The sequence below is a fragment of the Melanaphis sacchari genome, unplaced genomic scaffold (assembly GCF_002803265.2).
Source record: "Melanaphis sacchari strain LSU unplaced genomic scaffold, SCAv2.0 Contig81_pilon_pilon, whole genome shotgun sequence".
Taxonomy (NCBI): domain Eukaryota; kingdom Metazoa; phylum Arthropoda; class Insecta; order Hemiptera; family Aphididae; genus Melanaphis; species Melanaphis sacchari.
Genome location: NW_020271579.1, coordinates 1 through 21,170, shown reverse-complemented (window position 1 = coordinate 21,170; position 21,170 = coordinate 1). Strand labels below are relative to the sequence as shown.

Genomic DNA, 21,170 nt, shown 5'->3' with positions numbered 1-21,170 from the left:
TTGAATGTATAATATTATTTATATTAGCTATCCGATTCTTAAACGAATTTATTTATATTTTTAATGACATATTGTATTTCGTATATTTATAGATATTTTGATGATCATAATTAGTAAATTTTTACGTTAAATTCTTTTAATTTTTTGCTTTCTGTTTAAGATAAAACACAATTTAACTAATAGATTAAACATCCATTAAATTCCATAGACTACAGCTGAATGAAAATGTATAGGATCAAAAAATCTATCCTCGAAATCTATATTATGCATAATTATATGTTTTTTTCCAGATTAATTTATAAATTATCTTTGTACAACACTGCACACGGCATATTATATTTAGAGCCTTTTGTAATTCGAAAAGCCACATTTGTGAAAATTTACAATGGATGTACTGAATTGTGTTTATATAGTTTTTTTCATTGTATTGATGGGCAGCACAATAAGACACCACCACCTGTTCGTAAGTATATTGTACATACTACACCGTTGGACGACGTATACCTACTAACCACTATACATATGTTTTTCATACTAATCGCGATCACAACCATCAGGCCATGCAATCCTAGTACTCACGTCGTGGTTTATAATAGAATGTCGTGCGCTTGTAATTACATAATATTTTTCATTATAAAGTAATTTTATGATACCCCATTATCATAACAATATGTAATTTGTAATTTGTATTACGTTATGACTTCACTCGCGCAACAACTGCAGCTTGATCTCTGCCGCACCACGGATTTTATACAACAAAACCGCGTTTAAACTATCAGGGTCTCATATACAGGACCATACTGGCCAGCTCTGAAGGGCTCGGGTAAATATGTATTTATAATTTGTAGGGTGCCAAATGGTGGTGGCTAATGTACTTAAAGTAAAGTTAATATAAGTTAGTATTAATAAGTATTTACAGTTATATAATATGTTTTTGAATTTTTAGTTTAAGTAAAAATAGTTACACACGGATTAATATTCATTTTTGTAAAAATTTGAATTTTAAAGTCACAAAAATAATAAATAATATTAATTTTAAATTAGAAACAAATAATATACATATTCTTTATTTAAAACAATTTTATTATTGTGTGGTAATCTTACACGTGTTCTATTGTTTTATTAATGACCTATAATCATTAATCGGTTAATAATTTTTCATAATTACTGTCTGAGCTCTTTGTTTGAGTGAAGTATTTAACTGTTTTTTTTTTTCATTTTGTACAACTTTGTCAACTTTTCATGTGATATTAAATTACAACGGTATCAACAAACTTTTTAGCATATATTACACATGTGAGAAATAATTTTATATCGTAAGAAAGTTCAAAGAACAAACTGCAATGTAAGTATGCTAAACGTTAAAGTATTGTGTTTAAAGTTTCAAAGTATTTTAATAAAAAAAAAAAAGAAATATTTTCAAACGTGGGTGATCAGATAATATTTAAAAATGCGCGGGGGAGTATCTATTCTCCTAAGACTGTATATAAGACCATGTCTTATCAGCTTATATATTATCATAAAATTCGGTGTATAGTTTTATAACTATATAATATGTAGCGGATTTATTAAATTATTTGTTTGTTGATTGGTCGAATTTGAAATCAAACGGCAACGGTTAACTATTAACAGTATTAACAATGTTAACATTCTACCAAGTCTACCAGGATTCAGGAATATTGAATGTTAAAGAGTCCTACATTTTTATTTTTTGTACATCAGTATTGAGTATTCACTATTCAGTGATCAGTATCAGTATATCAATATCATTATCATAGTACCTGGTGAGTTCTGACTTCAGGCTTTAGGGCTGTTTACTGTTTATGTTCGTTTCTATTTGACTATTTCATACAAGATTAATGGCTATACACTTTATTCAGAACTGAGTGGTTCAGTTCGGTATTAGAATTTGACATCAACTTAAAATTACATATTATTATGCACTTTTTGCCTTCAATGTTAACATTTTGTTTTTTTTTTTAAATGATTGTTTTTCCGTTTTAGTGAATCGTTCTAAATCTAAGCTTGAATCCAGTACTGTAATCAAATTATAGCACTGCTTTGTAAATTGATATCTCAAATATGAAATCTTCACGTTCCACATCTTCGAAACTCACCAGTAGGTTTGCGAGAAGATTAATGTCTGAATCATCAGACGATACCGACGATGGAGATTCTTCAAATGCGCACATGGATAGTGCTCGAGCTGAGAAAGCCTTTTCTCGTCGCAGACGACAAGCACCAACTCTAAACGAGTCAAATGTTAAAAATAATTCTGCACATATTCAATCTGACAGAACATTATTCAGATTATCTGATACATCTGATTCAGAAGTGTCAGACCAGTAAGTTTTTTTCATTTGCTAACTAATTGAACTCAAAATGTTAGGTATAATATTAATAAATAATAAGTATTATATAATAACTATGACCATTAGTAAAATCAACATATTATTAATTGTGCAAAGTCAGGAATTTGCTATTTAACAATTAGTTTGCGTTTGTTTTTTTGTTACATTATTACCTACACTTTATTCTGTGAATGTAATAATAAATAATTAATCATTATTGATCATGGGAGGGGAGTATGATAGATACCATTAAAATTAAAAATGCATTTTATGTAAATTTGTATTTAAAATTTTTTAAGATGATAGCTTGTGCAATTTAAAAAACAAAAAATAAAAATTAGCTCTTTTTAGATGAAAAGTCAAATCTTACACTTCCAAATTAAGTTTTTACACAATTTATACTATTTTTGTCTTATAAAATTTGAAAACACTTCACAAAAATATTCTAAATATATATTTATATATTTAGCCTTGTTGATTTACAGCAAAATATTTTTTTCCTTTTTAGGTAGACAGTTATAATTACTAGACACTTTATATGTGTCCTGTAATACTATCAATGACGTAACCAGAATTTTTGAATAAGGAAGGGGGTTTAAGATTTAGGTATATATAAGAAAAACCAAAAGCTTTTTATTATTCTTATTGTATTTAAAATTTATAATTTTTATCTTCAAATTATTTAATAACAATGAAAACATTTTATAAACAAAATACAGTAAAACTCGCTTTAGATGCTCTTTAAGGGACCAGCTCTCAAGAATGTTTTAAGCAGGGAAGCGTCTATTACGGGAGTGAAAAACAAATGAAGTGATTGAAATATGGAGTTAATTATTTTATTATTGAATATAATTTAACGGGCATTACACTAATGCATTAATTATAATTACATATATACATATTTTTTTTGCTTCTAAATTTAATTTAAAAATAAATTATTATTACATATTTTATTATTGTTTATTAAAAAAATGATTTATTTTTGATTGTTTACGATTTTCAATTCTGACAATGCGTTTCAGCAAGAAAGTTTTCTATTTTATTAAGATAACCCAACATTTCTTTAAATTTTTCTGCTGAAAATAATATTTTTCGAATTTCTAATAGGTGTTGCAAACCATTTACTAAATTTCATAATACGACAGAGTACAGTAAAACTGTACTGATAAAATAGGTATAGCGATAAAATAAAATGATAAGAACGAACAAACAAGTAAAATTTCTATTTTTATTTTCACAAAACTACTAAAAATTATAATTTGCTGAATAAAAGAGCTTTTTATCCGATGAGATAAAGAAAATTTGATCGTTTTAACAGGTAGTTTTTAAATTGACTAGTATTGGAAATGTCTAGGGACTGATAGAAAATAGCGTCTTATGCAAGAAAGTGAGTTTTACTGTAGTAGCATTGCTACTAAAATAACTGTGTGTTGATTTGCAATAAGCGGGTTGGGATGAAAAAGTAATTTTGAGTGGAACTTTTTATAGTAAGCTTTAACTAAATTATCAACTGCTTCTATGTTTAAATCTTTGTGGCGGGTGTGATTGGAAATATACCAAGGGGCGGGACATATTGTACGGAGAGAGATCAATTGGAAACCTTCAATAGTTTTTAATTGTGATGGTTTGGCACAGCCCCATATTTGGGCACCATACGACCAGATTGGATGTAGCATTGCTTTATTTAAAATTAATTTATTATGAAGTGGAAGTTTAGATTTTAGTACCGGACGTAATAGGTGTAGTCTAGAATTTAGTGACTTTCTTTTATTTTTGAGGTGAGGGCATCTCTGTTCTTTAAATTCGATTCAAAAGTTATCATAAAAGCTTATATTATTATAATATTACTTACTAGATACCAATTGAATTTTGGTAAATTTTAAAAGATGTATATGGTATATAAAATATTGTGTAAAAATATGTTTTAATAAATAACATTTTTTGAACATTTATTTTTATATAATATATTAGATACTTGATGTGGTTGTTTTATAAAAGTATCATGCTATTTTGATATTGATATTTTAATTTGAATATTTTTACTATTTGTAATGTATTATATAAACACTTATGTACAATTTAAATATTTGTATAAAATGTATAAATTGTATTATAATGCAATTCAATTTTTATTTTATTTTTTTTAGAAATAGCAGAATAGATGAAAAACAATCTTTTAAATATCATGATAAAACAACTTCCCCTGATGACTCAATAAATGAATCAATTTTCAAACCTTTAAGAAAAAATTTGGCTAAATATAGAAATGTATTACAATCAAGCGATGATGAAAAATCAAAAAATAGTAATTTTGATGTAAGTTTTTATTCCAATTTATTTTTACTTAAATGTTAATATTTACATATATACTTTATTTAGGAATCAAGTGACAATTCTTCATATACAAAAAGCCCATCTTTAATAGAATCTGATGAAAGTGGTGAAGAATGTTTACTTGAAGAATACATGGATAAGCCTACTGATAAAAAAAATATTATATCTAATGAATCTTTTAAACCTCTTGAAAAACTTAAAACCAAACAAGCTTTAATATTAGATTCTAGTAAAGAAAGCCAAACCACAACGAAGAGTAATATCTTTAATGTAAGATTTTTAATAGTTTAAATATTTTTTAAAAGCTTACTATTCATTATATTTTTTAGGAAACCAATTTAATTTTAGAATCAGATTCTGAAGACAATGTTGTAAATTCACCACATCAAATATTTCAAACACCTAAGAATGTCTCTAATCATGAAGAATTTCATGTCGAAACAAAATTAAAGAATTTATCTTTAATTGAACCTAGTGATTCTGATGATGATATTTCAGCACATCAAAAATCAACTGTTACATCATCTAAACAATACCGACCATTTATTGATGATTTGAAGTTTTCAAACACTATTTACTCTTTACATGATCCAATATCTCAGAGTAGTATTTTAGAATATCCAAAATCTGATAAAGTAAACATAGAACAATCATCAAAGATTGAAAAAAATGAGAATATTATTGAAACAATTGATTTAATTAATGATAGTCCACAAACATCTAAATTATATTTACCAAAACACCATAATTTAAAAATTGATTTAACTGACAAAAAATTTGATGAAACATCTTGTATATCGCCAAAAGAAATTTCAACTGATAATACAAAAAAACTGACGAGTGGAGATTTTCAATCTCTGAAAATGGAAAAAACAAGATTAGAAGAAATTCTAAGACGATTTACAAAAAATATTGCTAATATGAAAGTGAGTAAATGATACATATATTTTTATCTTTGATTAAATTTATTTTACTTTAATTTTAGAACACTATGAAAATTACTAATTTAAATTTATTACCTGATGGAGGTTATAAATTAAAAAGAGCTATAATAAAAGAAGAAAGTGCACTTAAAGATACAAGAATACAATTAAATAATGTACTCAAAAAATTAGAAGATTACCCAGGTTTAACAATGTCTATATTTTTAGCCAACTAAATGTAATTAATTAATAATGCATAATTTTTATTTTTAATAACATTTATTCAGATCAATCAAAAATACCTCAAAAACCTCATTCATATCATTTACAAACATTAGATATTAATAACGCATTAACAAAAAAGGCTGCTGGTAATATTGACATTAATGCCATGGGTGACAAAGGTATTTTTAAATATATATTATTTATTGTAATAAATATATATTTTTTTAGTTATTTAAAAAAATAAAACCTAAAACCACCTATTTTTTTCATAGCTTTGAATACTTATCGTACACAGCAAACTATGACTTTAGACGTCCTTAATAGTTTGCACAAATCATTAGGAACCTGTCCATCTTCCAATATTTTAGCTGATGATCCACAAAAACTTAAAGTGGAGCTTATGCCCCACCAAAAACATGCTATAGCTTGGTTGATGTGGAGAGAGAGTCAAAAACCACGTGGAGGTGTTTTAGGTATATTAATAACATTTATGTGCACTGAACAATTCTTAAATATTAATATTCATTTTTGTTAAATTTTTCAGCTGATGATATGGGCTTAGGAAAAACTTTAACAATGATTTCTCTAGTTCTTAAAGCTTATGAAGCTCAGGAAGACCAAGATGAAGATTCTGATACAGATGATTCTTTTGAAGACTCAAATCTTAATTGTATAAATTTATTATTTAATTTACACTTAGTATTAAATTATTTTATAATGCTTGATTTTTCAGCTTTTAAAGGAGGAACCCTTATTGTATGCCCATCATCATTAATTAGTCAATGGGAAAATGAAGTAAAATCTAAAGTAAAGCCAAGAGTTTTAGATGTTATTAAATATTATGGAACAAATAGAGAGTCTTCTGCTAGACGATTGGCAAAAAAAAATATAGTTATTACTACATACCATACAGTTATGTGGGACCAAAAAAATAGTAAAACAGTTCGTATCTATTTTATCAAAAAATGTAACATTGTGTTAACTAGTTTATTTTTATAGAGTCCACTATTTCAAATAAAATGGTGTCGAATCATTCTTGATGAAGCCCATACAATTCGAAATCATAAAAGTCAAACTTCTGTAGCAGTAAGTTCACTTTCTGGTATAAATCGGTGGGCATTAACCGGAACTCCTATTCATAACAAGGAAGCTGATTTTTATGCGTTATTAAAATTTATTAAGTGTCGTCCTTTTGATGACTGGCCAGTAAGTATAAGTTTTCCATTATTAATCTTATTAAAAAAATGACAAACTGGTATAATATATTCTTATAAATAATTTAGGCATAAAAGTATTGCTATTTTAATTATTTTACAGTATACTAAGTATTTAATTAATATAAGACATTTTTATTTGATTTGTTGTAGATTTTCTCTTTTAATTTAATTATATGATCTATAAATATTAAATTATTACATGTACTTGTAACAATACTAACTAAATTTGGGTATAAAACTGCAGAGCTCGTTTATTTGGCTATGACAAAGAGTAGCGTTCTCTCGCTGGCTTGAATATAATAATTTATCAAAATTGTTATTTAACAAATTTGATAAATTATTTACTGTTATTAAAATTCATTGTTTCTAAATTTTGAATGGTTATTTTACTAGGTTAATAGTGCTCTTGCTTTTATTTTGTTTATTCTATTTATTGAGTATAAATATGGTTCTAATTTTATTAGATTCTAGATACTTTTTTAATAAAAATAATACTTTTTAAACGTCTAAATTTCAATTTTTTCTAATAGTTTAAAATTTTTACTTTGAAAAATTATGTACTAAATGTATGATTATTTTAAATTATTTTTTTGTGAAATTAATTTTGAAATAAGCAATTTTGCTTTTAGGTTTGGAAACGTTGGGTAGGGAATAATGATGATGCTGGTAAAAACCGACTTTCCTTATTAGTAAAGGCACTGATGTTACGACGCACTAAAGACCAGTTAAAAGAAACAACATCATTTGATTTACCACCAAAAACATTTCATACAGTCAAAATTGATTTATTTAATGAAGAAAAAGATGCCTATGAAAAAGTTTTGCAATTCTCGAGGTTTGTTAGTCTTTCCAGTAAATTGCCTTTAAACTTATTTAAGTAAAATTTTAGTTCGCTGTTTGCCACATATCTATATGAAAAAGCTGATAAAGAAAATGCTGTTGAACGTGGTTTTCCAGTGAATAATAAAGCTAAATATTTAAGTCGTAAGCAACACTGAAAAGAAGTTTATCATTGAATGATGTTAAAACTGCTCTTTTATTTTTATAGAAAATAGTAACGATATTTTTAAAGATCATCCTGAATTGGATAAATTATTCAAACAGTTATTGAATAACAAAAACATTCAAGCTCATCATATCTTAGTATTGATTTTGCGATTAAGGCAACTATGTTGTCATCCATGTTTGTTGAAAAATGTATGTGTTTTATTTACTTTTTGATAGACAATTTAATAATTAAATAAAAACTTGACACTATTGCTATATAGATGTTGGAAGATGAAAGTCTTAAAGTTGATGGCATACAAGATATTGGTGATGTAGATATAGTAGACCACTTGAGTCGAATGTCTATTGGTGTTCCAAGCACTGAAAAAGATACTATTAAAAATAGTAACGTAATTTTTAAAGAAACATGGATTAGTTCAAAAGTATGAAAACAATAAAGCATTAAAAGATTATTGTAATGTTGTATAATTTTTTTAAAGTTTATTGTACAAATTTATGATTAGCTTGTATATTATAGTTGTACAACAATTTATTCTTTTTAGATAAAAGCTGTTTGTGATATGGTTAAGGAAAAAGTATTACATACAGAGGATAAAGCAGTTATTGTTTCTCAATGGCCAAGTGTGTTAAATCTTGTAAATAAACAATTATCTCAGTATAATGTCAAAACTGAAATATTTAGTGGAGCTGTTCCTGTTCTCCTTAGAAACAAAATAATTAGTGAATTTAACAAAGTGAACGGTGGACCAAAGGTATACATAAAGTATAATTTTATATCATATGTTATAATTACTGTAATTAATTTATATAATTTTAATATATTATGTAATATGCCATCTGCAATTACTTTTTAAAATTCTTCGCTTTTATAAATTATAAATTATTAGTTTTACCTTGTTCTGAATGTTACTTCTGGGTTAGTGAGACTATAATATTAATAGCCACTATAATTATTAAATACTGGATAATATTTTAAAGTATTTTGATGTAAAAGATAAATATACAATTCTAGCCTTATTAATTTTAAAGTAATATTTATTTATTGAGTCAATTTTATTTCTAACTGTTTTTTAGTTTTAAATTAAAAGCATAATATTTATATTTTATAATTATTAAATATATTACCAAGACATCAAAAAGAAATATTATATTTTTTAATATTTAATTTTTGTTGAAGTGATGTTATTATTTTAATTCTCATTAAAAACAAAATTTAATAAAAAAACTAATCCTAACCTAATTTTCAATATTATGGTAATCACAATAAACTGGAAGTGATGCCAAAAATTAAAGTTGTCTTGTCATCTTAAAGTATCCTAAGACATAAAATATTGTGGTTGTCATGTAATAGAAAAGTACCTTTTCAATATTATCTAAACATTGTTGGGTGTTTTTGAAATTTTTACCCTTTATGCAATGTTTGTATGTATAAATGCTACTTTATTGAATTTTATATTTTAATTAATTTTCTTACAGATTTTATTACTGTCATTAACTGCTGGTGGTGTTGGTCTCAATTTGGTAGTTGCCAACCATTTGTTTTTGGTGGACATTCATTGGAATCCACAACTTGAAGCACAAGCTTGTGATCGCATTTATAGAGTAGGACAACAAAAACCAGTCAATGTGTACAAGTTCATTTGTAATAATACTATTGAAACATCAATTCAAACAATTCAAACTCAAAAGATTGAAATTGCTAATAACATTTTTGGTGGTTATAGTAATGTAGAAGGTACTAAAATTACTTTAGAAGACCTTAAACAAATATTTAATATAAACCCTAATAAAGTTAGAACTTAATTAAATTTATTTGTATTTATATATTTTATAATTATAAATTAAATGAAAACTGTTTATATATTTCATTATTTATGATTTAAATTTTATATTAGAAACAAATTTTCAAAATTATCCTCAATTTAAATTTATTATAAATCTTTTTAAAACTAAAATGTTTTTAAATAAAATATAATATACTATAGAAAATGTATTATTTATTTATTAGTTTTATTTTTCTTCTATAGAATTTAAATCAGATATATTCTTGGTTAAAAAATCTCCTATTTTTTTTTAAATAGGTAATAAGTAAATAATTTAGCTACATATTGACAAAATTGTATATTTATAATGATCTTAAATTGTATATTTTTATGCGAATTTAAAATAACTAATATTTAACATTTTATTGTAAATGTAATAAAATCAATGTTTTGACATTTTTTTACAAGTATAGAGAACCATCTGCTGGACCTAAGTATCTGATAGATATTAATAATACATCAATAAGTGTCCAAACACCAAGACCTCCAAAACTGAATAATTTGCCAATGCCTTCTTGCCAATGTCCCAAGTAAAACCTGATTAAAAAAAAAAATTTAAATAATATTTCAGTTATAATCACTTACAATATGCATGAATTACTTACCTATCTATACCAAATCCTCCGAGTGTAACGCTTAAAATTAAAGCAGTTGACCACCGATGACCACCTGTCCAATTGCAGCGCAGTCTTTTTAAAAATGTTCTTCTTCCCAAACACAAAACATCTCTGTTCACTGTACAATTAGCCCTATAATAAACATTTTTTATTTAAATAAATAGGAAGTTAAGAATCTAAGGATATGATCTAATCTATCTGTTTTTATAAATTAGTATTTTTCATCTACACCTAAATTAGATTATAAACCAATGAATACTATTGATCATAAAAATTATAACCTGTAATAAGCTGGCGGAGAAGCAGCAGAATTACAAATTTTTTTTACACATTCATATTCCCAAAACTCAGTCTGATAACAAAACCGACAGGTCAAGTTTTTAGCAAAAGTATTTTCACCCTAAAAAATGCACATATTTCATTATAGTAAAAATATAAATTCAAAACATACTATATACCAGACAATCCACATTAGCTTTGCATATAGCTATTGTTTGATTTCCATACACACATGTTGTATTCATATGACAACTGATACTTGGATAGGGCATACTTGAACAAGCCTTATGTTCAGAGACTATACGTTCCAAATCATCTTCATGGCGTATCTTTAAACACAAAAAACTATTACAGAATATTTGTAAGTCTTAAACTACAGTCAAATCCTGTTTTATTTCTATTTTCCCTAACGGTCTTATAAATTTAATTTATAAGATAAACAAATCATAAATATTAATAGAACAGTAACATTGACATCACTTTTTTTTTCTTTTTTTTTACTGTCATATAACTCAGATCAATCTTAAAAAAAGTCTATATTCTATATAATTATATTTTAATTATATAATGATTATGAAAGTTAAATAATATCTAAAAAGTCAAAATTCTATTATCGTTTAATAAACCAATAATAAAACGTACCTACCATCCTGAGATGTGTTGAATTATTTAAATTTGTAGTTTGAATTAATTTTTGCTTTTGTTTAGAGAGTGATAAATCATGGTCATCATCTGAGAAAAAATATTTTTAAACCATAAATAGTGATTGAACATAACTTCGATTTTGTATAACTTAATAAATAAGTTTAAAATTAAATACACAAACTAGTTAGTAGATTTATAATTTACCGTTTTGAGATGCTATGCTGTTAGGTATAAGTTTAAATAAAAATATAATTGCACAGTAATAATATTGCGACTTCATAATTCATTTCAATATTATAAAACAGTGATGACGAACAAAAAACTGTAAGTGCCTGAAAATTATACACAAATTTTAAAATTTAGTGATATTTCTAGTATGAATTTTCAATATGTAACTATTTATTTTTATTAAGTATTTCACCTTACTTTTTATCACAGGTATTCTTAATGAATGTACGTGACAACTAAGGATTTATAAGTTGTCCTTACTCCTCACTATAGGTAATTTCTCTTCAATGATCTTAGTATTGTCAATAATAACGGATTATGGAAATCGTCGAACAAGTACCATAAATATTAAATAGCAACAAAAAAGAATAATAATATAATAACAAGATACTACAACGTCTACAACCACAGATTACAGAATAAAATTTATTCTGTTTTATATGTCTGATAACATCGATAGGTGATAAGAAATAATAAGCAGTACCCACAGATATATAAAAATAGTAAAAAAAGTATTTTTATATATCTGTGATCCAAGTATATTATGTACAATTATTGTACAAGTACAATCTTCTTCTTTTTTTTTTTTTTTTATAATATAAAACGAAGAATAGTTGCTACACGGGCCGATAAGTTTAGTGTCTCGACCAATCGAAAAGTTAAAATTTTTTCTGTATATATGTTATATGCGTTATCGCCCGCGCACCATTATCGTTATCTCCCGCCGTCGTCGTTATCGGTCGTTATTACTTATTATTATTGTTTTTATGTACCGTTTTTTCCGGCCTTTCGAAACCTTTTTCAGCCGCGTTCTCGACGCTATAGCCCAGAGCGGGTCTTTTTCGTCCCGTCCGCGCGTTTTCCGATCGCGCGGAACGCGTCTCTCGCGAGCCGCGCGTCCCCGAATTCCGTTTGCGGCGCGTTCTCCGGTCGGTCGTCGTATCGTCACTACTGTTTTTTTTTTTACGATACGATAAATCATTTATCCGTATCGAATACGCGTCGTTTTGTTTTCGGTGTCTCCACCCTCGGACGCCTCTGCGACCTCATCGGTACTGTCTCGACGGCGTACGAAATACGATTTATTTTATGTGTATAATAAAAAAGAAACGCGCGTCAGGTTTAACAGATTCTCGAGAGAGTCTTGCTCTCGAGTCGTTTTAATGCTTTTAATCGCATACATTTGGGGCGATATCGTGATATGTGTCTGTGATAATAAACTCAGTACGTCACTAAGACGTATACGATTAAATAATGTAAACAAATACGTCAGAAACACTCTAAACGACAATAAATATGCGATTTACGGTTTCGTGACACGCGAATCGTAAAAATTGTATCGGTTAAACGACGTATAATGTAGTATTCGTCGCATCTCTAAAACGGTTTAAGTACTCGAAATTCGGTCGTAGATTACAACTCAAACTGTAGTTGATAGATCAGGGGTCTCCAACCTACGGCCCGCGGGCCGGATCCGGCCCACCAAGCTTTTTGCACCGGCCCGCCAAGCTAATTAATGTTTTGAAAATAATATATTAATTTTCATTGTTTTTAATTTATTTTTTATTAAATTGATTAACAAATTAAAAAATTATATAAATAAACATACATTTTTTTAAATAAATCTCATCTATTCTTATTTATTTCTCAATTTCATAACCTATCAGATATTCCTAGAATCCTAGATAGACAAGATTTTTTTTTTTTATTAGACAACACATTTTCTAAAAATGTTGGCCCGCGATGCCAAAGCGTATATCAAATTTGGCCCGCCGTAAAAAAAGGTTGGAGACCCCTGCGATAGATGATAGGATAGGTCCCCCAACGTTAGGTAGGCAGGTTCGAAACCCGTTCCGGCGAAATTCGGGCGGCTCCTTAAGAAAATGCTCATAATGAATTTTTGCATTTTTTTTCTCATTGAATTCGATCATTATTAATCGCTTTTTTCGTTTTGATATCCAATCTTAGACTAATACTCATAAAATATTTTTCAAATTTTAAAAATGATTCGATCTCACACATTTAATTTTATATCGCTTGATTGATAATTATAAAATATATTATATTATTGTAATATACACAACAGTATTGAATTATTCATTTTTTATATAGATTAAAGATAGATTACTATATTCAATAAATATATATATTTATGTGTGTATGTGTTACACATTATAACTTATTATATTATATATACTTAATTAAAAATAAAAACCAATTATAGTTATTGCTAACAGTCTGCACAATTCAAATGTACATATTATATGATATGCAACTTATATTTTAGCCTGAGAACATTCTATTGATGACTATACAGTTGTTTCACTCAGTTTTGACCGTGAATTCATTATTTTATACGTTTAGTCTTTCAGTTGTTTACATTTGAAAGGTTTTATTTTCCATGCACAAAAGCACAGGGCTACGGGACAAGGTGTATTACACCTGTAAATTTAATGAAATGACCGACCACTAAACGCTCGAATTGGACTTTTATATACTTTTATTATATTATAAGATTATTAAGATTACTAGCACCGGTGAAACTCGCAGTAAGTGAATACCCTAGGTCGATGAAACTCGCTGTATGTGAATACCCTAGGTAGCTGAAAATCGTTTGAAGTGAATTTCCTAGGTCGGAGACAGGACTTAAGAATACCGCAGTTAGAAAAGTCTAGTAGGCGAAACCAGTGATAACGATGTTTGAGTCGTTGGTACCTCTGATTTAGTGGTTTTACACTTTGGCGGTGTCGTTTTAAACGCATAAATAATAATTTTATAATATAATAAAAGTCCAATTCGAACGTTTAGTGGTGGGTTATTTCATTAAATTTACAGGTGTAATACACCTTGTCCCGTAGCCCTGTGCTTTTGTGCATGGAAAATAAATAAATACATTCCGAAAAAGTAATGAAATGTCTATAGCTATCAGTCATCGCCCAGTGAATATCGATACCTAACAGGGCAATCCAATTTCGGCGGATTGGATGAATTTCCCGTGGCTCGCCCGATGCTTTTGAGTATGGAAAATAAATAAATACACTCCGAAACGGTTATCAAGTGTCTAGTTATTAGTCATCGTCCAGCGAATATCGATTCCTGACAGGGCAATCCGCCTGCGGCGGATTGTCATATCTCCTGACGTCGAAGGCGTTGTGCTGTTTAGTACGCAAAAAAGTTTAAGTCGAATCGAGCGCTCGATTTCTCAAGCGATCACCATTGAAAATCCATTTAAACGCGTTTGAACCTCCCAGGTAGGCGATCCGATTGCATCGGATCGCGGACAATGTGGGCGTAAAGGAGAGATGAACGTATTATGGAAAATGCATGTCAAACGTTAGCGAGTTGAAAATCAAAAAACTGTACATAATGTTTAATATTTTTTTTGATATTTTATAGATAGTTAGATATCGAAAAGAAATATTATGCACTTTCTGTGATGACAAAATATTTAAAAAAAAAAAAAAAAAAATTGTGCTACTGTTTTTCCCCTGTATCTTTCAAATGTAAACAACTGAAAGGCTAAACATATAAAATAGTGAATTCACGGTCTAAACTGAGTGAAACAACTGTATTGTCATTAATAGAATGTTCTCAGGCTATAATATAAATTGCATATCACATATGTACATTTGAATTGTGCAGACTGTTAGCAATAACTATAATTGGTTTAATTGAATACAATAATCTGTCTTTAATCTATTTAAAAAATGAATAATTGAATACTATTGTGTAATTTAATGTTTGTGTAAAGTATATTGTAATATAATATATTTTGACATCATCAATCAAGCAATATAAAATTAAATGTGTGAGATCAAAAATCATTTTTAAAATTTGAAAAATATTTTATGAGTAGTAGTTGGCGAAAATGTGGCATCACCCGATATTGTTCTTAAGCGTCGCGATGGTGGATAATTGCAGCGCGTGTACGAGACTCATCGGTCATATGATGCACTTCAATACTCGTTGATGTTCTGTCGAGGAGAGGATGGCTATCACTTAAATATAAAGATGGTCAACCCAATGACAGGTTTGTTTACAGGTCATAATTTCTTTTTCATACTATAACTAAGTTTGAATTCATATTTCAGGAGAAGAAACGAATAAAAATGTCAGCTCAATGAATTTTTATGCATATCGATTGATGATTCGACAAGATATTGACAACCATCTATTGAGATATCGCCGGTTGTTTCAACAGTACTGCGTCGACATGTACGTCAAGGTCGAAACGGAGCGTCTCAATTTCATTCGCTTCAATCAGTCAAAGTTACGATCAGACGAGTACATCCACTTGCGTGATGCCATCGCTACCGAAGGAGACGCGACCAACATTGGTCGTTTGACTATTCTCCCGGCTACTCATATTGGAAGCCCGCACCACATGCATGTGGAATATGCTCAAGATGCGATGACGTACGTGCGGAATTACGGACGACCTGATTTGTTCATCACGTTTACTTGCAATCCGAAATGGCCCGAAATTACAAATCAGTTGCTGACAGGACAAACACCAAGTGATCGACATGACATCACTGCACGATTATTCAAACAAAAGATCGTAGTACTCATGAATTACATCGTTAAATAGAAGGTCTTTGGCGCAATCCGTTGTTGGATGTACTCGGTTGAATGGCAGAAGCGTGGTTTACCACATGCGCACATTCTGCTTTGGATGTTTGACAAGGTTTGACCAGATCATATTGATTCGATCATTTCTGCCGAAATACCAGATCCAGAAACAGATCCTGAGCTGCATTCTGTTGTGACCACGAACATGATACATGGCCCTTGCGGAACTCAGAATCCTGGGTCACCGTGCATGCAAAACGGAAACTGCATTAAGCGTTTTCCGCGTCCGTTTGTGGCTGACACAATCAGTGGAATCGACGGATATCCATTGTATCGGCGTCGTTCTCCAGATGACAACGGCAGATCAATCATAATGAAAGTCAAGGGAAAAGATGTCGTCGTCGATAATCGCTGGATCGTTTCATATTATCCACTTTTGTCGAAAAAGTTCTCAAATCACTGCAATGTTGAGTATTGCAACTCCATAAAATCTATCAAATATGTTTGCAAATATGTAAACAAAGGGAGTGACATGGCTGTGTTTGACATTGCTGATCCAAATGCAAACGATGAGGTGATGAAATTTCAACTTGGACGTTACGTGAGTTGTAATGAGGCAATTTGACGGCTGTTTTCATTTACAATTCATGAACGTCACCCGACTGTCGCACATTTGGCAGTTCACTTAGAGAACGGTCAGCGTGTATACTTTACGGAAGCGAACGCAGTGCAAAGAGCAGAACGACCACCAGCAACGACATTGACAAATTTTTTTTCGACATGCGAAAGCGATCCGTTCGCGAGGACTTTACTATATTCGGAAATACCACGCTATTATACATGGAATGCTGCATCAAAGAAGTTTCAACGCAGGAAGAAAGGTGATGCTGTTGCTGGCTTCGTAGATGTCTATTCGACTGATTCCCTCGGACGAATATACATAGTTCATCCACGCCAAGACGAATGCTTCTATCTTCGCTTACTTTTGGTGAACGTTAGGGGCCCGACATCCTTCAATTCCCTGCGTACTGTCGTTGGTGTACTGTATACAACTTTTCGGGAAGCTTGCCAATGCTTGAATTTGCTCGAAAACGATTCACATTGGGACTTAACACTCGCCGATGCAACCATTTCTGCGCCAGCAAATCAAATTCGTACGTTGTTTGCGATCATCATAGCCACATGTCATCCATTGAACCCGAATGCATTGTGGGAGAAATACAAGGACGAGATGGTTGATGACATTTTGCACAGAGTTCGAACGACAAATTTGAATTTTGATATTGAAAGTAACGACAAGATGCGCAACGAAGCATTAGTTTTGATCGAAGACATGTGTGTGCTCATGTGCGGCAGTCTGTTGTCAACTTTGGGAATGCCAGCGTCAAATCGTTCGAGGCACGCTGCATTCAATCTTGAATTACAGCGGGAGAAAAACTATCATAATAAAAAAAACATAATATTAAAGTCCGTGTTGGCCATTATTAATTATGAATTTTTTTTTTACTTTCTTTTTCATAGTGTACCTAGTATACAAACCTTTGAATCCAAATGTTCTCAATTTTTCTGATAAATCAAAAATCATAAATATAATAATATTATTTAAGTCCCATTCATAGATATTATCATGAAAAATAGATTATGATAATTATAATAAATCCTTCGTACATATCAATTAATAGTTATTTTTGCATAATCAATTATTAAGATCACTAGGTAACAATAAAGGTATATGTATTTTTGTTTTCTGTTTTTTAAACAATATTCATAAGAATGATTTAGTAATTGTATTCTCATTTTCCCGAATAAGGCAAAGAATTTGACAGAAATATTCTATTTATAGAATATTATTCATTTTCACTTAAAAAATATTCTATAAACTAATGTACAAGAAATAATATACAAAATTGATAATGGTTTCACACCTTCTTTTTATTGGTAACCTAATGTGTAGATTCAAATTCTATACTCCTTAAAAGAAAGGCGTTGGAGCTTTGAAGATCTCAGATATTTGTAGATTGATAAACGATCGGGTAGATTTCACGATAAATGTTCTTTTTTCCGAGGTAAAACCAGATTACAAACATTATAACTAATATGTATAGAAATTGTATAGCTTATTCTTTTATTCTATTTATAATAAAACTGTATATTATATACATTTAAAACTGACCAACGTTAAAGTAAAAAAAAATATTAATATATATAATTAAAAAAGCTAATAGCACTCACCAATATGATATGCTAAAAAATAGAATAAAAAATTAATATAAATAAAAAAAATTTACGAGCATCAAAGTAAAAGAGATACATATTCCTAAACTTTATAAATTAAGCATTTACCTAATTCACTCCTAGGAGCTCCTTTATAAAGTATCCCATTGGTTATATCTACAAGTTCCATTCCAAAAATTAAATCTTCTACTGAACATTCAGTAATAACTAAATATACTGTTAAAAAAATTGCAGAAAATAAACATTTAGAAAGAAACATTTTAATAATTTTTGATAATAATTGTAATAGAAAGGTATGCAACAAACACTAGTGATAGAATAATCTATAAGAATCTTAAGCTTTTATACACAATAAAAAAAAAAAAAAAACTAACATAAAAACAGATGAATAAATATTGTCACATAATAATGTGAAACTTACTGTTACTTGTTGTGTACGTAAGTGGCTAGGTTGGTTTAAGAAACAGAACTGCTGTACCTAAAAGACGAATCTACCTTGTCTTGAGAAGAGTCAATGTTTTTGGTGTAATAGTATTTCAAAACTTCATATATAAAAAAATTATGAAATGTTTTCAAATGATAATACAATGTTTTTAAACATTTTAACCTCATTAATTTTTATTTTTTTTCGTAGAAAATTTCATGATTCATGTGTTTTATAACACAAATTTGATGGAATAATTAGGATAAAAAGTTAAAACTTATTGTACATAAGTTAACTATATTTAATTTTTTATACGATTATACTCTACTGAAGAAAAAAATGAATATTTTAATTGCCACGATACAATAAAAATCATTAGGCTTCGTTTAAATATCTGCATATTTCGTTGAATTGGTTACAAATAAACGTGAACAGTCGTTAGAAGAAAAATTTAGGTACCTATAAGATATTTTATATTTTTAGTATGAAACCTATACAAATACACCTAGTGAGATAGGTAACTGGCGGCTGGCCTGCTTTTTTTATCTGACTTGTACTATATTTTCATATTATATCATATGATTTTAATATCGAAAATTCACATTATAAACAAAATAATTGATAATTAAAATACATATTTGAATGACTTATTTTGTTTGCTTTCTTGTTTCTATTTGCGAATCAGACCGCTAGATTTTAATTTTCTAAAACTTGAAATTTTAGTAATTTAGAGTTGCCCATCCCTGACGAACACTATCAATATAGGTAACGTGTAGATACAGCTCTTCTGCATACGTATAGGGTGTCGAATGGACCACTAACTGTGATTGGTGTATTAAATTTGAATCGTTATTGACAAAAATCGATCTTGAGCGGAATCATCATTTTAAATCGAAATAATTAGGACTCGGTAACTGTAGGAATTACATATAGTTCTGTTCGCTCTCAATTTATAGCTGACCAAACTAGAAATCTGAACTGTACAAAGGCAGTTAAGAAATTGAAAAATTTTGAAACACAAAATTATCACTGAAAGAATTAAACGTAATTTCAAAAATACTGAAAAAATATTTTTAATAATATTTTTAGTTCAATGAGATGTTGTCAAAATGGCAACCAGTTATAATTTTTTTCAATTATGAACAGGTTTTACGTAATATATAATTATTTTATTGACAATTAATTAATGTAAATTTTTCTTATGGAATAAGGAATAATTTTATTTTATATTTAACATCATTTTTAATGCATATTTTGAAATTTTTTCATGCATATTTTGCATTTTTTAGCTCCTATAACTTCCGAATCTTAGTAATAACATATTTTTTAATAACCATAAAATAATGAGATTAATAGTAGCAATAAACTAATAATATTCAAAAGTAAATTAAAAACGTTATTGTGTATGGACTATGTGGTAAAATTTATAACAGAAAAAAATTTGTTCAGTTTGTTATGACAACTTTGGGTGTTGTAAATTGTTGTTGTTTAAATATCTTATGAGTGATCTATAGAAGGTCTCTACTAAATATAGGTAACAAACACCTAACAGATTGAATATAACCTTTGATTTTTTTAGGGCTTTTTTTTGTAATATAAGTAATATAACTTTGTTAGTACGTCTGTACAGGAACACACGTTTATTTGTATAAACGTTATAGACTTTTTTAAACATAGCCTTAAAATAATAATAATAATAAGAAGAAGAAGAAATATAAAAATGAATAACAAACTTCATAATAATATAATAATAAGAAGAATAATAACAATTTTAATAATTACAGTAAAACTCGCTTAAGACGCTCTTTAAGGGACCAGCTCTCTAAAACGTCTTATGCGAGAAAGCGTCTTATGCGGGAATGAAACAAAATGATGTGGTTGAAATATCGAGTTTATTTTTTATTATTAAACATAATTTAATGAGAAATACACTTATAAATTAATTATAATTACAATATACATACATACTTATATTTTTGTGCTACTGAATTTAATTTAAAAAAATATTATTATTACATACATATTTTATTATTCCACAATTTTTGGGTTTATTAAAAATGATCTATTTGATTGTTTAAGGTTCTATTAATGTCGTTCTAGCAAGAGTTTTCAATTTTATAAGACAACCTAACATTCTTCGCTGAATTTTCAACACAGGATAATACTTTCCGAATTCGATAAATTTACCAAATCAGTAGTTATTGTATGAGATAGATACTGGAAGTCTTACTTTCTCATGTGATCGTCGTCTTCTCATTAGTAATACGTAACTGAACGAAGTACACCGAA

At 28.5% G+C, this 21,170-nt stretch overlaps 3 protein-coding genes across 4 annotated transcripts; 2 read left to right on the top strand and 1 right to left on the bottom strand.

Annotated features, from left to right (window-relative positions):
* Positions 1 to 1,574: 1,574 nt before the first annotated feature.
* On the top strand, positions 1,575 to 9,861 carry LOC112602075 (transcription termination factor 2-like). Its single transcript, XM_025349995.1, has 17 exons — positions 1,575 to 1,784; positions 2,005 to 2,345; positions 4,499 to 4,667; positions 4,731 to 4,955; positions 5,015 to 5,611; positions 5,671 to 5,812; positions 5,896 to 6,012; positions 6,106 to 6,306; positions 6,378 to 6,503; positions 6,567 to 6,775; positions 6,833 to 7,039; positions 7,680 to 7,885; positions 7,940 to 8,034; positions 8,099 to 8,247; positions 8,319 to 8,480; positions 8,601 to 8,810; positions 9,535 to 9,861. Exons 2-17 carry the CDS (start codon positions 2,083 to 2,085, stop codon positions 9,859 to 9,861), a joined length of 3,405 nt encoding a protein of 1,134 aa, XP_025205780.1. The 5' UTR covers positions 1,575 to 1,784; positions 2,005 to 2,082.
* Positions 9,862 to 10,216: 355 nt separating this feature from the next.
* Positions 10,217 to 12,153, bottom strand: LOC112602063 (TM2 domain-containing protein almondex). 2 transcript variants are annotated; one of them, XM_025349984.1, is made up of 7 exons: positions 11,844 to 12,153; positions 11,627 to 11,754; positions 11,424 to 11,509; positions 10,957 to 11,106; positions 10,780 to 10,898; positions 10,487 to 10,630; positions 10,217 to 10,418 (listed from the first exon to the last, which is right to left on the bottom strand). In XM_025349984.1, the coding sequence occupies exons 2-7, from the start codon at positions 11,700 to 11,702 to the stop codon at positions 10,283 to 10,285; spliced, it is 711 nt and encodes a 236-aa protein (XP_025205769.1). In that variant the 5' UTR covers positions 11,703 to 11,754; positions 11,844 to 12,153; the 3' UTR covers positions 10,217 to 10,282. The 2 variants fall into 2 exon arrangements, with proteins under 2 accessions (XP_025205769.1, XP_025205768.1); XM_025349983.1 differs by having other exon boundaries at positions 11,849 to 12,152.
* Positions 12,154 to 16,427: 4,274 nt separating this feature from the next.
* LOC112602051 lies at positions 16,428 to 17,668 on the top strand. Its single transcript, XM_025349964.1, has 3 exons — positions 16,428 to 16,830; positions 16,903 to 17,577; positions 17,649 to 17,668. Exons 1-3 carry the CDS (start codon positions 16,428 to 16,430, stop codon positions 17,666 to 17,668), a joined length of 1,098 nt encoding a protein of 365 aa, XP_025205749.1.
* The last annotated feature ends 3,502 nt before the right edge of the window (positions 17,669 to 21,170 follow it).

Coding starts and splice junctions, on each gene's coding strand:
- LOC112602075 (XM_025349995.1), top strand. CDS start 2,083: ATGAAATCTTCACGTTCCACATCTTCGAAACTCACCAGTAGGTTTGCG. Junction 5,813..5,895: donor AAAATTAGAAGATTACCCAG/GTTTAACAATGT, acceptor ACATTTATTCAG/ATCAATCAAAAATACCTCAA. Junction 6,776..6,832: donor ACCAAAAAAATAGTAAAACA/GTTCGTATCTAT, acceptor TTATTTTTATAG/AGTCCACTATTTCAAATAAA.
- LOC112602063 (XM_025349984.1), bottom strand. CDS start 11,702: ATGAAGTCGCAATATTATTACTGTGCAATTATATTTTTATTTAAACTT. Junction 11,107..11,423: donor ATTCAACACATCTCAGGATG/GTAGGTACGTTT, acceptor TTGTGTTTAAAG/ATACGCCATGAAGATGATTT. Junction 10,631..10,779: donor TCTCCGCCAGCTTATTACAG/GTTATAATTTTT, acceptor TGTTTATTATAG/GGCTAATTGTACAGTGAACA.
- LOC112602051 (XM_025349964.1), top strand. CDS start 16,428: ATGATACATGGCCCTTGCGGAACTCAGAATCCTGGGTCACCGTGCATG. Junction 16,831..16,902: donor ACTTGGACGTTACGTGAGTT/GTAATGAGGCAA, acceptor CACATTTGGCAG/TTCACTTAGAGAACGGTCAG. Junction 17,578..17,648: donor GTGTGTGCTCATGTGCGGCA/GTCTGTTGTCAA, acceptor CTTGAATTACAG/CGGGAGAAAAACTATCATAA.